Source organism: Macrobrachium nipponense, chromosome 5 (assembly GCF_015104395.2).
Source record: "Macrobrachium nipponense isolate FS-2020 chromosome 5, ASM1510439v2, whole genome shotgun sequence".
Taxonomy (NCBI): domain Eukaryota; kingdom Metazoa; phylum Arthropoda; class Malacostraca; order Decapoda; family Palaemonidae; genus Macrobrachium; species Macrobrachium nipponense.
In genome coordinates this window covers 127,897,178-127,914,227 of record NC_061107.1, presented here as the reverse complement: position 1 = coordinate 127,914,227, position 17,050 = coordinate 127,897,178, and the positions used below count along the sequence as shown (strand labels likewise).

At 36.5% G+C, this 17,050-nt stretch overlaps 1 protein-coding gene across 7 annotated transcripts in view; it reads left to right on the top strand.

The window, feature by feature from the left end:
• Nucleotides 1–16,995, top strand: part of LOC135215630 (gamma-aminobutyric acid type B receptor subunit 1-like) — an 81,312-nt gene extending 64,317 nt beyond the window's left edge. For 2 of the 7 annotated variants that reach the window (XM_064250546.1, XM_064250545.1), the window contains exons 18-19: nucleotides 14,957–15,095; nucleotides 16,010–16,995. In XM_064250546.1, the coding sequence (XP_064106616.1) occupies nucleotides 14,957–15,095; nucleotides 16,010–16,136 (266 nt within the window). In that variant the 3' untranslated portion in view covers nucleotides 16,137–16,995. Of the gene's footprint in view, nucleotides 1–3,503; nucleotides 4,991–5,524; nucleotides 5,591–14,956; nucleotides 15,096–16,009 lie in introns of those variants that run through there. The other 5 variants (XM_064250551.1, XM_064250549.1, XM_064250547.1 and 2 more) reach the window with 4 other exon arrangements.
• The last annotated feature ends 55 nt before the right edge of the window (nucleotides 16,996–17,050 follow it).

The following is a 17,050-nucleotide window of genomic DNA, read 5'->3' as shown; positions in this document are numbered from 1 at the left end:
TTCGAGACTCGACACGCAGAACGGCACATAACCTTCTTGGCATTTTCTAATATTTTGTGAATAACATTTTAAGAATGTTACGACATTCAGTGCGCTCTCAGTAGCTGAAAAACGGATATTACAATTTCGAATGCCAGGATTTTGCATGGACTTTTTTTTTTCTTCTTTTTCATCTTTGTCTATTTCTAACTACATACTATATTGCAAGAGTAAGCATCATTCCGGCTACAGCATGCTTTATCTTTACCAGCATATTTCAATTCTTTGCAATCTGTCGAACGAGATTCATGAAATAATTACCTACCAGTTGCCTTTAATGAGATCAGCTCCCCTCGAAGAAGTGGACATAGACTTGTCTACTCTGAAGACAATGACAAAATAGTCTCCTCAAAGATGTTAGAAGAGAGTTTCGTTTTAATTCATTTTAATTCATTTTAACTGCTAATCAGTCACTTTAAGGAAGGCTATAGAGTCTTGAAATGAGTAGAGCCACTTATTTGAGAGAGAGAGAGAGAGAGAGAGAGAGAGAGAGAGAGAGAGAGAGAGAAGGAAGGCCGGCATGGATGGCAGTAGGGAAAAGAACATGGAGCTCAGTAGAAAAGAACAGAGGAGAAGACTTACTTGTTAATGTTCTGTAAAAGAAAACTATTGAGATGACTTCGTCTGTCCGTCCGCACTTTTTCAGGCCTGTCCGCCCTCAGATCTTATAAACTACTGAGGCTAGAGGGCCGCGAATTGGTATGTGATCATCCACCCTCTAATCATCAGAAATACCAAATCGCAGCCCTATAGCCTCAGTAGCGTTTATTTCATTTAAGGATAAAATTAGACATGACCTAGCGTCTGGCATCGTTATGGCCACCACCGTGGCTGAAAGTTTTATGGGCCGCAACTTATACAGCATTATACGCTACACAGAAGTCTTTGAATTGTCTCGTGTCGGATAAGAAGAGCGAAGGCCAGAGAGAGAGAGAGAGAGAGAGAGAGAGAGAGCCCCGGGGCCTTGGACGGATGTTGCCAATAGTAGGAAGAATTTCAAGGTTACTTTGTTCCAAAATACAAAGGGTGTGTCATTTTAACTGAGTACTACGGGACTTATGAAAGCTCATCACTTATAACATGTACTTCTGATGTAAATGAAAAGTGCCTCGGTTTAACTGAAGCAAGTACGAATAATGTTTCCTATAACTACTGCCCTCATGATCAAGCGTTTCGGCGATAAAGACTCATAATCCCTTGCATACGTATATTAGTGTATTGTTATATATAACAGATTCCCACATAAAAAAAAAGAAATAGATACCGAGACGTTCCACTTTTATTATAATGTCATCTCCAGGCTACCCTGAAGATAACTTATTATTATTATAATTATAACAATAATAGTCAAAAGTCTTGGTATCTCCTCGTATTTTCATGTGAGAATCTGTTGAATTCTTCGTCCACGCGGCCAATGTGGAATTACAATTTTGTTATACATGTATATGCTGTACATATAAAATATAGAATTATATACCCATCTATATATACATAACAAATGAAGTTATATAGAATATAGTATTTCACATGTATTTATATATAAAAATTGTACATATGCACCATCTCCTAAATACTATGATCATGCAAGAGAACCATCAACATGTCAATAGTAAAATTCCACCAAGAAGGAAATTTTAATACAAAATACATAAGTCCTAAATTTCAGTGACTTTTCTCAGTTCTTATTCATTTCTAAATAGAAATTGTTCTTGTCATAAAGTTTCAGTGTAGAGGAATTTCTTTCCATTTCCCCAAATGATCTCACAGCCAAAGAAGATCAAGTGCTTTTGTTGTATGACAAGTAACTCTTTTTCTTGACTATTACCAGTGTGTCGTTGGGTAGTGTACCTTTTGTTTTTTTAGTTCTTCGATGTTCATTATCTGAATGTTCTAATGTTTGTCTCTTCGAAATGTTGCCTTGGGATGTTCCGTGTACTAAGTCCGTTTCAATACGAGTTATTGTTATTTTAGTTGGCGGTGTGCATGAGGAGGCGGAGGAGGCAAATCCAGAAAGTGAGGATTCAGCGTGAACGAACTTTCTTCTTTAAGCCAGGAGGGTGTTCTATATGATTCCATATGAATCGGCATTGCGAGTAATGAAAGACATCCTTAGATAACTGCTGTTGTCTAACGGCAGAGTAATGCAATTTCGGTTTTCTGCAATGCCACCAGTAGCACGGCAATATAAAATCTTACAGTGGAAGCCATGTAGGTTATGAAGATATACTGAATTGATTGCGAGTTTTTATAAATGGGTCTATAGTTAACTGATTGATTTATATGATTCAAGAATAATGGCTTTGATAGTTATGCTTATGAAGTAAAAATGTTAATTGATACTATATTATCTTGACAAAAATATTTTGATCATAAAGGAAATGTTCTAGTCTTTTAAAACAGGAGTAAGGGATATTTTTCTGGATCAGTCTACCACCAAATTACTATATGTACATGGGCGTGTGAATAACCCATACATTACACGTTAATTTTAGCCGGACAAGAAGCCCGTAATAATGCAAAACAAACACTGTTATATTAACAGCGACCAAGATTATTAAACCAGATGTGAGATAAGCATATATCTACAAAGTCGTTCATATAACAGAAAACACCACCACCATCGCAAAGCATAAATTTGCGATATAAACAGACTGTGAAACAGAGAAGACACGTATGAAAACATTCCAGGGAGGAAACAATAAGCAATACCACACAGATGGCGAATGTGAATATTTTCGTGCTTTTTTGTCGCTGCATGCATGCTATTAGCAACTTTTAGTGGAATGGAGAATGGAATCTGACATGCAAAACGAAGGTCTCATAGCATAAATGGCCGTTAAAAACAAATGCTCTGTGAAACGAAAAGAAGAAAAGGAAAAAACAGTTCAACGGTTATGCCACAGTGTTCTGTCGTGCCATAACCAGGTGCTCTGAAACATCGTCGACATTTTTTTCTTCATAACGGTAAGGTGACAGAAACTGGATGTTTTTGGATGTCCTCTTGTGGATGCCAATAGGTGGATGGATGTCTGGCTGTCCTTTAGCGGAACTCCAACTGCATGTCTACAGCTGCATGAAATACTGCATTTTGCCGCAGTCCCTTCTTTAATTGATAGAAATCCGGTGGCGTCACTGTGATCTGTGGAAGTGTTAATGTCCTGTCCGTCTCTTTTGCCGTTTCTCCACAGGTAAGCATGAGCTCTTAAGGTGTGGAAAAAATGCATATATATATATTTGCATATAACCTCAATATCCAGGCCCTTTTAAATTAACTTTGAAATGCCATAATGCGAAGATTTGCTCAGGTAGAAGTCTTGAAAATTTATAATGAATTGATCTTGCCTCAGGCTGAGGAGGGCTTCAGGCATAAAACACATACATAATTGTAGGATATAATAATGAGAGAAGTCAGTTGGAAAGCAGTTTTATATTGACTTTTTGATTTATGAATTAAACCGTTGCAGGAGAGCGCTGTCAGGAGACCTCTTTCCACGAAGAGCGTCCGCCACTCAGGAGAGACCCAGGCTACCCGAGTTGCACAGCTGTGGCGTGCTGAAGGAACGAAGACCCTTTCAACGATATGCGGATGCCGGCTATTCTGACTTGTCAGGCTGCTATCAATAATCAAAACGTCAAAAGTTGTGATGTCTCCATGTAATTGAAAAGACAAAAGTCGCGGTGGTTCCGTCGACTTCTAGAATTACCGATTGCGACCTAATAACGAAAGTTCTATCGGCTCTGGTGGATGCTTGTGGGACTACTGTGCTACCCTAGCATCGAAGTCGTACAAGTTGTAGGTGTTTGTAGGATATCTGATAGCAACCTAACAAGAGGTCCTGCTGGTTCCAAGTCATGTAAGATTTCTGCTAGTGATATTATACCGAAGTCCCGCTGGTTCACGACACTACTATAGGCTACTACCAGTGACCAAAAGAGCAAAGTTGAACCTGCAGCTTTGCGGGACTGATATATTTTGATAAACCAACAATTAACAAGTTAAACCTGAAGTTTTTTTTATAGGTAAAGCACACTTAGTCCGATGAAAAAAGTTTCCTTTACTTTTGAACATTATTAAATATAATCCCTATAGATCAACAAGGCCCGATCTCTATAAAAAAAATGAACGATATAACCATGTCCTCGGAGGAACCAGTGTAGCAGTTGAATTTCTTGGCTCCTTAAACTAGGTCTGGCGAAGCAAATGGAAGTCTTTAATTCACGAAGGTTGGGGTTCACCTTGAAAAAGTCTAATGGATCAGGGTAATCTGTTATAGACCCTTGAAAAGAAAGATGAACAAGTGTTACTATTGGGTTGTTTCAAATTTCCTAGACAGCAGAACGAGAGGATGAAGAATTTCACATGTGTCATTACAGTTTTTTTTTTTTTTTTTAAGCCAGCAATAAAGAACCTCGAGTCAGTTAAGAATCCAAACAACTGTTGAAAATTATGACTTCAAAGACTGTAGCTACATGAAATCGAATCCAGGTAGAAAGTCACAGGTAAAAAGTAACGGAAAAAAATGTCACATTAATCTTTCCTATATAGTGATCCCGAAGGGTTTCAACCCGGTATATATCCTCTTTTGCTGCGTATTTAGGTCACGCTCGTTGGGGATTACCGTAAAAACAAACAAACGACTGTAAATCAATGTGGTTTTTTCCCCTGTGACCTTTTCTTAGCCAAAATTGTGACTTTTTCTGTGACTTTTTTTTCCTCTTGACTATTACCGGCCACCATGAAATCATACCGCATTTCTGTATCTTGAAAAAGTAGGCTTTAATAATGCCTGTGATTTACTGTATGTTAAAAGATTATATTCTCTATGAAATAACTGTTATTTTTGACGGTCTCTGATATATAAATATAAATGTAAGACACGTAGACAGGGAAGCCTTAATTATGATGAAGTAGATTACCTTTATTCTGTATTTCATTAAATGTTTAAAACATTAACTTTGTATCTTTATTTTGGCGTGAGAATTGCTAATAGTTTAGCCAAGCAAATGAAGATGACTCATTTAGAAAATGGGTTAAATCGAAAACGTTAAGTAGACTTCAATTGCCATTCACTACTTAACCACTTAACTGCATCACGAGGGTCAAGTTGTTACATTTTAGACGAGATGTGTATTATTATTTACCGACTTATTCTGAGATATTTATTTTGTTGGTGTTCATCTACGAGTCTTGGTGGTTATTGGGATTTCTCAGTATTTGTCATTATATACACCAACTCATCCGTCAGGCAAATAAGATTCAAGTTTTTAGAAGTTACTGACGAATCGAAATACTAAAAGACGAAGTAACGGTTGTTACAGTCAACTGAGGCACGGAGAGACAGAGTTAAACATTAAAATGGAGTCTGAAGTTACAAATGAAAAGCCAATCGGGGAATAACAGCTGAACAAATTCAAAGTAGGCTTGACAAATTATTTGCATTACCTTACAAATTTACCGCGTTACTTACTCTTGTCTTTTCTACAGGCCATTTCGACTCCAACAGTGACAAACAGCCTCTCTTCAGCGCTGATATTGAATTATGTTATAGTAGTAAGTCAATAACCAGAGGGTTTTAAAACTCACGATGCCAGAAACTGCACACTAAGCACCGCTGTAATGATACATTCTTGGCTGGTGGAGTTCATGCTTCCATAAACGACACTTCAATTGACTTCTCGCTTTTTAGTTATCGTTGTTTATTTTAGTATTCTCTGTTTCTCTTCTTCACATCAATGAGCCTTTCTTTTCTTTTAGTATAGTCTTTCCAGAGTAACGAATTCCTAGTGTTCTTGTAATTATTTTGCTCACATACATATCCATTTTTATTGTTCAAATGGGATGCGTTTGTCACCAGTCGCCCGAATCAAGGATAACACTTGTTTAGTTCAGAATGGGCTCTTTCACGGCTGTAGTCATTAAACGCCTCCCATTTGGAGAATGAGTGATGATGAAATAGCTTAATACTCCCATGGCATATATAATAAACGCACAATCACACGATTATATAGGAACTGCACAAATCATCTGCTTATTTGTTATGTAAATATGCATTAACACATTAGATGATGCAGAAGAATATTCAACAGATGCTCACTGGTTTTACGCTCTTCTCTGATTTATTCTGCTTCATTATACACTTCGATTACTCTAGTCTTCAACAAAAGTTTAAATAATCATCATTTCACCCATCCAGTCTGAACATTCACTCTTTCAGCAAGAGGCACGTTGCTGGAAATGCTTCAAATCCAGGCACATCTCGAACACGTTCACTCTATCACTGCCTAGGATCATTGTAGCCGCAGTCTTTGCTACTTACTGCCAGTCCTCCCAGCTAACTATCCAGTAGCTTTAATAGTAACTTCATTCTAGGATGTACCTTATGCTTAGTACTAAGTTTCAGTAATTAGGCCAACTGGAACATGTAGCTTTACTCGTTAATCCATGGCAGAAGATGATTTATTAGTTTGTAGTGCTTTTTTGGTTTTCGTGGCTGTCTGTATCAAAGTCCTGGGAGGACACATGTAGCACCTCCCTGAGTTTATAACTCTTTTATTGTTTAAGCTTAAGTTAATACCTAACATCATGATTTTTGGGCCAAGGAATTCATACAACATTTGATTATTTATCAGAGATATTCCTCAGATCAGTTCTATTCAAAATATGACCAGAGATGTCTAGCGACCCAAATTCTTTAATATTTCGAACTCATGAGAGTTCCTATCTGGCTTCAGCACCTCCTTCGTTATTAACAGGCTTCGAACCTTCATCAACTACATTATAATTTCTCTCATTCGATCTCAAGGACACAAATTATAAATGAAGAAGAGGATCTTTTATGATCGGCAGCAAATCAAATTGGTTTCTATCCTTGATATCTAAAAGGAATAGAATGATCGTCTTTCCTTGATATAGGAAAGAAACTGAAATGTCTTCTACTGTAATATGAAGAAGAAACTGAAATGTCGTCTTCCATAATATCAAGCAGAAATCGACGTCCAGTTATCTGTACATGATATGGGTAAGAAATGAAATAACCAGTTGCCTACTGTAATGTGGGGTAGAAAGAGACATGACGTCGTCTGTCCATACGGAGAAGAAATTAATAGCTGTCTTCCATGATATGATGAAGGACTCCAACTGTTGGTTTTCCGTAATATGGAAGAGAAATAGAATAGTTATCTTTATATGATATGGAGGAGGGATGAGACTGCTGTTTTTTTTTTTTATAATTAGAGAACAAATGGAATAGTAGTTCCACCAAATGTATACACCTAATGAGACAGTGGAGTACAATGGCCAAAATTATTCATTATGATCGTCATCATCATCTTCGTGTATCATATTCTTGCACCAAATGGATGAAGAAGGTCTCAATGAACTCTTGCCACTCATTTCTTTATTGTAGTACTTTCGAATCGAGTATTATATTTATCTAGGTACACAGGAATTGCTGGATAAGGATTTGCTTGAGGCCAACTTCAAGCACCCACCTTTTCATATCAGTTGTCGTTTTTCTGTTTTACAAAAACTATACTGGGCTGGATGATAAGAATGCCAAAGCTGCTTGATATTTTTCAAGTTCTCTGTTCATTTGAATTTTGAAAATCAATAACCTGTTGACTTGCGGACTGATAGATCACTCCAATTATTATGTAAACATTATTATTAACGTAGTAATTGCAAATTCTGATGTTAAATTTACTGTTCTTGTTTTAATGTTCAATTCTAATCTAAAATGATTTTGTATTTTAACCTTCCATGGTATTATGCTTTTGATTTTGTCTTGCGTCCTTGAAGCCATTTTAAGGTAAAGCTATTTATGATACTCTACTCATATGTATGAGGCATCAGAACAGATTTTCTTGCATTCCTAAGGCATACTTTCCAGAGTAAGTAGACATTTTTGTTAGAAGTTCTTGTTTCTGGAAATAGGGTTAGGATGTAGTCCCTCGTTCCAGGATTCTTTAAGCCTTCCTGTACACATAGAATGTGGTTGTTCATTTCGTAGCCTGACTTCCTGTTGCTGAGAAGATGGATTGCGAATCTTAAAGTGATAAGTTTTTAACTTATTAGTCTATTATGATGTACAAGCATTTAGTATCTAATAACATCAGCTAGATTAACAGCACATGGACTGGCTTAGCTCAAGTATAAGGAGTATTATTGGTAGGCTTACTTTGTTAATTGACTTGTCATCTCCTACTACAGGAGCGGCCACTTGTCTCAAGTATTACATCATATCTTGTTAAAAAAACAGGAATTTTGTCACAGTTGAGGCTAATGTCTATGAGTTTATTGTCACTTTCAGTGCCTGTTCTAAAGTTAATTACATTGCTGCAAATGACCAAGTTTTAGCTTAAGTTGCATATTTACAGTAAAACGTTATATCACTAAAATAATGACGGAAAGTACTGGTTCCCAGTATCCTATCAAGAAACTGAATCAGATAATATCAGAAAATTCATGTTTCAGTTCAAAGAAAAACTATGAAAAACTGAATGAACAGATTTACAATGGTGATGATTTATCGGAAAGGGCATACGATGATAACAACAGCAATCAGTAAATAGAATGCTTTGCCACGAGTCATCAGTAGTGAATAAGCTTGTCACTCTTTACAGGCTGATTTCCCTTTGAAAAAAAAAGTTGAGTATACCTTAGTTTAACCAGACCACTGAGCTGATTAACAGCTCTCCTAGAGCTGGCATGAAGGATTAGATATTTTTACGTGGCTAGGAACCAATTGGTCATCTAGCAACGGGACCTACAGCTTATTGTTGGATCCGAACCACATTATATCGAGAAATTAATTTCTATCACCGGAAATAAATTCCTGTTTCCGCGTTGGTAGAGCCGAGAATCGAACTTCGGACCACCGGATTTGTAGCCAAGTGCGAAAACCACTCGTCCAATGCGGAATTATTTCGCTTGTTACTAGTTTCCAGCTCACATATGTTCAATTGCATAATGTGTTCTTTGTCTTTGACCTTCAAGGATTAAAGTAGGCTAACTTAGTTGAAATTTCTGTGACAGCATTTAAACTGCTGAAATGCTATTGCTTTCAACTATGAACATGGTAAACTTTATTATGGACTTTTTACCATAATTTTTGTGGGTCTGCTTTAGTAAAATTCCTTATGGGAATTATCATAACCCTATCAGAATATCAAGGATACCACAAATTAGAAATCAGTCATATAATGGATTCAAGATGCTGAAAAATTGAGACTTTAACCTTTAGGTGTAAAATTAATATAAATAGTTGTTTGGCATATTTGCATTGCTTTGATGATGTCAAATGAATAATACAAGTATCTACCCGGATGTGAAGATCTCTTCAAGTCAGTCCAACAGATGCAACACGTACTGGTAGGCGTTGTACATTTTATCTTTGCAGTGTCCAGTCCATAGTTTTTTGAGAATCTGCACTGATTCTCTCACAGTCCCTTCATAGAGTAGCTCAAATGGCGAAAATCTAGTGCTTGACTGCAGTACGTCTTATGCTAACAGGATTGCTGGTAGATACTATTTCTAATTCTTTGGTCTATCCTGGCATCTCTTCGGCACAGATTTAGCCAAAGCATTAATTCTTTCACACAACCTGTTGCATCTCGGATTACATGGAGTCATACTTCATTACTTAGGAAGTAAATTGCGTACCTCAGTGGCTGAGCTCTATTTGGTGAATTCTACCCTGCTGAAAACTTCAGCAAGTGCCTTCGCTACTGCCTCTAGGTACCTTGTAAACTCTACCATCATCTGGATGTAACCTACCTACTGCCTTCTCCGACACTGGCAATATAAGTCCAGTTAGGTCTAAAGTCACCCTACTGAATGGCTCTTCCATTAGAGGCATCTCTCCCAATGGTATCATGCTGTTACATCCACTCAGTGCAGTCTCCTGGTAAACATCAAAAGACCTGCAAAACCTGGTATTGTCTGCAACCACTCCTGGTCAATGGGTCAATGAAAGATGCTGGTTAGAGAGTTTTCAGTCTTCTCAGGTCCAAGATAACTAATAACAAAGGACCCATATGGGTCTGCTTAATCATTTGGGCCTAATATATCTTTGGCAGTAAGATTTTCTGCATATCTCCATCGACTTTGACTTGGTGAACAGATAAATTATGTCATTAAAAGTTTCTTGACACTTTTCCAGACTCTGCATCAGTCTCAATTCTTGCCCACTGATTAGCTAAGCTAGGATCTTTCTATTGGGTTTCTTTCAGCTGCTCTCCTCCTACATCTGGGGTGCTAGAGGCTTCTGCCAGTAGTTTGATGCTGTGTTTCTCTAAGTGGACTTATGCTCAAGCCACAGTCACTGCTGTCTCTGTACAAACCTTCTCCAAGAGTGGCTCTGTATCACTTTCCTCCCACTCAAACCTCTGGCCATGTGTTCTTACAGCTTTCTCAACCATCTCAACCCTAGCTCTGATATTTCTTCAGGGTCCTTCATGCCTGGAATTTTCCAAGAATAAGGTCATAAAGAGGGCTATCTAGGCAAATAACATTTAACTCTCCCGCATGATACCAAATCTCTTGGTAAAATTTTGCAACTGGATATATGCAAATACTCCTATCAGTCTATCATTGAGTGCAGAAACTCATATCTAATCAGTTATTTGGTCCTCAGTTACCAAACTTTTTATGTATGACTTTGCTTGTACAACCTGTATATCATAGCACAGTAATCACTTCCTTACATACATACCCTTCATTAACTGGTAACTCAGAGTGCCTCTTCTCCTGTTCCACAACTGGTAGTTCACATCCATCCACCAACTTTAGCCTATTCTCCACAATGTAGCCCTCTAACTGGGCAAAGTGGACAGCCTCACAAATCCTTATAGTGGTCACCTCCCATGGTTCTTTTCAGCAATAACACTGGCTGCATTTTGCTTGAACCTCTTGGGCCTCTGGATCCACTAGACTTCTTCAGTGGCTTCTGGTATCCCAGTAAGCTTAGCCTGTGAGCTGTCAAGCACTTCTCCACAAGCTTCGTCTTCTCTTCTCACCAATGTCTCTTGGTACTCTTTCCTTTAGGAACACTTGCTGACATTCTGTTCCCTCTTGAGTAAATCAGCTAAATCATCAAACTCTTTGTTGCATTCAGCTATTTCAATCCAACTATTAAAATATCTAAATATCTCTATAGCCTTACTACAAACTGATATACTGTCTTACCCTTTTCTAGAATACTCCCCTCAAAAGTGTCCATGCAATTTTTCACCTCAAATCTTGGCAACCTTGGTTTTGTAATGACGATAGGAGTGCTGGTGCTACTTACCTGTTCCTCTGTAGTAATAACGTTAGCCTGAGTCAAATTACTTATAGTTCACGTTCCCAGATTTCCTCTTTTCTCTGTTTCTCACCTTCATCTCTTGCGTGAGATATATTTTGCTGATCAGTCACCAACTGCTTTAACTCATTTCTTAGGCCCATTCCCCGGCCATATTTGACGAGTTTTTGAACCTGTGTTGTCGTTACTTTCTGTTACTCACCTTGTAGGATAAGACTAAGGAAAACACCCAACCAAGTCATTTCCCGTAAAATTGTTCCAGACAAGGTTGCCAAATAATTTTACAAAATGTGAGACAATGTATATATGTTTTGTGATAGAAAGTAGCCTAGTGGCTTTACAAAGTGATGAGATTAAAACACATACTAAGAGAGGAAAAAAGAAAATAAAGAAATAGCATGCATTAAAGCTCTAGCAATATGTCATCAATCTATCATAACTCATTGCAATATCACTGCACAGCCAGTCAAAAGACACTTTGATATCACTATCTCTAAGCTGAAATTAACTAAACATGCAAACAATAGGAGGCAGTGGCTTGGAAAAGAGTCGACTTGGGGATAAAGGGATTTACAGAGATGACTGGAGAGAGAAAATACACACTGTGGATCATGGGAGTTACTTGGAGGGGTTTTGTTAACAAAAGACAAGAAATACTTCAGTAGGAGGAAAAACAGGCTGCCAAAATGATTAAGTCCATCTTAGGCTTAGCATAGAAGTCCAAAGGAATGATCCAGTAGGTTATCCTGAAGTGAGTCATGTGGGTGTAGCTGATGGTGGTGACAATTTGAAATGTGCAAGCCAAGCAGGAAGGTGCATCCACTCGCAAAGCTAGCCAGGACAGAACTGAGACTGAATCCGGGCACTTGTGGCTAAGGTTGTGAGGCCGGATTGTCATAGGGCCCCAGTATGGCTGTCGTCCCGGGTAGTTATACTTCAGATCCTTGCAGTGGCATTCTGGTGGTAGAAGGGAGGGGTACAAGGGGAGCAGCCATTTTCACTATGTTTGCATGGGCCTGGCCATTTTCCATTTTATGGCGAGAGTTAAGTCCTGTCCGTAAAACTTGGCAGAAATGATTAATTAATTCAATTTTAATAGAACTACATCGAGCCTTGTCTTCTTTTAGGGCACTGGAACAGAAACTGGTGTTAATGGGGAACTACAAAATACAAAGGCAATCTCACAAATTAAACTTTATGAGAATCACATTCCTGTTGAGTTGCTAATTTCAAGACTATCTTCTATATTATCAAAGGTAATTAGGTCAGAGTAGCACCAATAATAATAATAATAATCCGAGTGGATCTTTCTTGTTTGCCTGCCCCGGGTGGGGGCGGGTTAAGTAGTGGATCCGTCGGGTAGAGGAGACATAACACATCCACCTTCTTCCTGCAAACCTGTTTGTCCATCCTGGGTGGGGCGTGGTAGGTAGTAGATCGGGAAGGTAGGGGGAACATGACGGGCAGCACCGGGTTCCAGCACAGTGTAGTGTGCTCCACAGAGCTCGTAACACTAATAATAATATAACTCGGCACTGTGCGGAAACTATCTATCTCGCATAAGCTCCTGCTCGTTGGTAGCCCGTAATAAGTGTGGAAATAGGTTCTATTATGGCAGAGATTTCCTGCCCACGAAAACTACCTTTCTGTTGCAAGCTCTCCAAGTTAGAGGAGTATCTTTTTTTCTATCTGGAAATTTGAAAGTAGCCAGAATGTCGTTAAGTATTTTTTTAGATTGAAAACTGCCAGAAACGAATAGTTGTTGAAAGCAGAGACTGGAAACAAGTCAGTTCTCGACTTTATGCACCAAGGTAAAAGTGTAAGGCAGTTCTTCACTGTTGATATTTGTCTCGAAAACTTGCACATTTTCTCTATGAGGCAAATGCTGAATATGGTGTGGGGTTTTTCTACATGCCGACCATTGACAATAACCCTAAGGAAGAAAATGAAGCAAGTATTGGAAATCATTACAATAACAAATCAGGGAACTATCTGAATATTTTATATATATATATACCATATATATATATATATATATATATATATATATATATATATATGTATATATATATATTATTAATATATATATATATTGTATGTATATATATATATATATATATATGTATGTATATATATATATATATATATATATATATATATATATATATATATCTCTTTGGTAATAAAGTAGTTTCTTAATTTGAAAAAATAAATAGTTGTTGAAAGTAAATTTTGTAAACAATCTGTTGTTTTAACTCTATGAAGGTAAAAGTAAGGCAGTGCTTCACTTTCGAAAATAGCCTTGAAAATAGGGAAGATTTTGTCTAAAAGGCAAAATGCTGAAAAGAGAAAGTTTTTTCGTTTTTTTTTCCATTGAAATTAACCCACTGAAGATAATGACGCAACGATTGGAACCACTCCCGATGGCAAATCAAGAAATACCCTAAACAATATGTATTTGAAGGAAAGGAATCAAAGAGAATCAGAAGCAAAAGAATCGGAGAAAGATTCCCACACTACCGTGATTACCATGCTTCATATATATATATATATATATATATATATATATTTTATATATATATATATTTATATATTTATATATAATATATATATATATATATATGGTATATAGATATAGAGATATTATATACCATATATACGATAATAACATATATATGGTATATAGATAACATAATATATATAAAGTTTTTTTTAAATTTTTGATAGTAAGAATATATATAATAATATACCATAGCCAATAATATATATATACTATATATATAACATTCCATATATATAATATACAACCACACATAATATAAGTATAGATATATATTATATATATAAATAAGTATAATATATATGTATACTGTATATATATATATATATATATATATATATATATATATACATACATATATATATATATATATATATATATATATATATATATATATATAACTATATATATATATATATATATATATATATATATATATGTATATACACACACAAACACACATACACATATATATATATATATATATATATATATATACATACATACGTATTTATATATATATATATATATATATATATATATATATAATATATATATATACATACTATATATATGATGAGTGCTAATCAGGGTTGTTCAGATCTTGATGTATGCTCATCCGTATGGGCTCCGGACCGCCCCTATATTTGAAGGAAAGGAAACAAAGAGAATAAAGAATATAAACAGTGTGGGAATCTTTCTCCGAATCGTTTGCTATGATTCACTTTGATTTTTCCTTGAAATACATATTTTTGAGGTTATTCCTCGATTTTCCATCATGAGAGTTCCCAGTAGTTGCGACACTCTTCAGAGGGTAAATTTCAATGGAAAAAGTCCTCGTTCTTTTCAGCATTTTGCCTTTTAGACAAAATCTTCCTTATTTTCAAGGGTACTTTAAAAAGTGAAGAACTGCCTTACTTTGACCTTCATACAGTCAAAAACTGATTTGTTTATAATCTTTACTTTCATTAACTATTCCTTGTTTTACAATTTTCAAATGAAGACAGAACTTCATTACCGAAATAAACTTTCCTTCCAACATTTTGCATACATTCAGATTTCCAGAGAGAGAATAGAATGGTTATTTTCCCTGAAGCGTCTGTCCGTCAGATAGTTGGTGGCACCTTCAGGCTTCCCCTCTTCAAAAATGCATTTTCAACCTCCTCTCCCCTTCACCTCCTCCTCTTTCTCCTCTGGTAAGTACTGCCCTTTCCGCATACTCGGGGAGTAAGCGCATAAACTACTTTGTTCTTGTTGTTCTTGTTTGGGGGGGGGGGGGGTTAGGAAAGCCCTTTGGAAAAGCCTACAAAGGTCTGAAAAAGGTGTTTTGCATTGAGTTAAAAACACAGGAATTTTATGGATAATTATGATATACATTTAGTATGAAAATGTAAAAAATAAAATAATGTTTAGGTTAAACAGTACAGAACAATTGTAATTTCTATTAAAATATAGCATATTTTAATTTTCGTTTGTAAACAACGCGCTACTTCACCGTAGATTTTAGCACGTGCCCTGAGTAAGTTGGATGTCAGATCACACCTTGTTTTTTCGTTTTTTTCTTTAATTGTGACAGGAAAAAGCTTGCAACATTTTGTTTTATAAGTATGAAGTATGAAGGTGTCTATAAGCATGAGTAAAGTTTAGGGAAGCTTTATATTGTCACTGGAGGTTACAAATGAGAATAATATAATAATAATCACAATAAAAACGATATGGGTTGAAAGGCTGGTTAGTTAGTTTAGAAGCAGACTCAGATCTAATTCCGTTTCAGACTGACGAAAACAACAGATTTAGTTTCTGCATTAGTCATTGTTTTGTGAAGGAAGTAGAAAGAGAAAGTATAACTAAGGTTCTTTAATGATCTGATTTTCCAGATCAATAGTTGAAAACCTGGTCATTAACATTCTATATGTCGTATACGGGCTTCTGTCAGCCGTCCAAGTCCAAATTAACCTTGTAGGTTCACGATTTGAACTGTTAGATTTTCAAGTCGTAACATCTCAGCGAAAGGATTTTATCAGTCATTTGTCACCTCTACTAAAAGTGCTAATTTGACCTTTGCTTTTCACAGATAAGATAGATTGTTATAAATAACTTCCTTTTTCAGCAGGTGGGAGACCAGCGGTGCGCATCGTCAGCCCGCAGGCTCCAAACGTCGACGACGCTATGGTGCCCAGAATCAACTTCGACGTCTCGGAGTCATATCTCTGAGATGCGAAGGCCGCTCGCACTGATTGCATTTGATTGGTTGGTGAAAATTAGGCCAAGAAGCCTAGGACTGGGGCCTTTTTCGGCTATTCAGCGCCTAAGGGCAATGAAAAAGAGAGAGAGAGAAAGAGAGTTGACATACTTGGACAGGAAGACTGAAGAAAGGCAGCGGAAAGGGAGGTAAAGTAAAAGGTCGGAAAGTGGGTGCAGCCAGGGGCCAAAGGTCCCCTTGAAACAATGTTAAGTAACGCTTACAGTGCACCATATAAAGTACACTGAAGGCAATCTTTTGTACTAGGCCCTTTGACTAATCAGTAATTTTCTTTTAGAATAGATTCCATATCCATATATGCACTGGTAAACTTACTGAATATAAAATGTTCGTCGTGATCGTTGTTCTGTTGGTTTTAGGTTGTTAATAGGTTTAAATAACCTTACTGTTGTTTAATGTTAAGTAGAAATATTAGTAGTTCTTATACTGGTGCTGGGTTGCGGATTTCCTAAGACTTCTGCAAACCGAAAACTATTGTTCAAGACGCTGAACTATGAAAAAATTAAAGAAACCTGTCGATATAAGAAAGGTGAAATATGAAAACAAATATATATACTACAGGAATTTATTTTTCTCTAGAAATGAATGACTTCCATAGAACTAATTCACGTTCAATATGTCGCCAGCATGTTTGGCAATATCTGGGCTTCATTTTCTCTGTGATACAAGTTTCACTGAAATCAAGAAGAGCGAACAGATTTTCTAATTTCTTTTGTTCTCTGAGTGTAATCCTAGACAGACGCGTAAATACAGGTGCAAATATACACACACACACACACACACACCTATATATATATATATATATATATATATATATATATATATATATATATATATATTGGTATGGTTGCGAACAGGTATGTATTTTTTACGTCCACCGTACTAGTA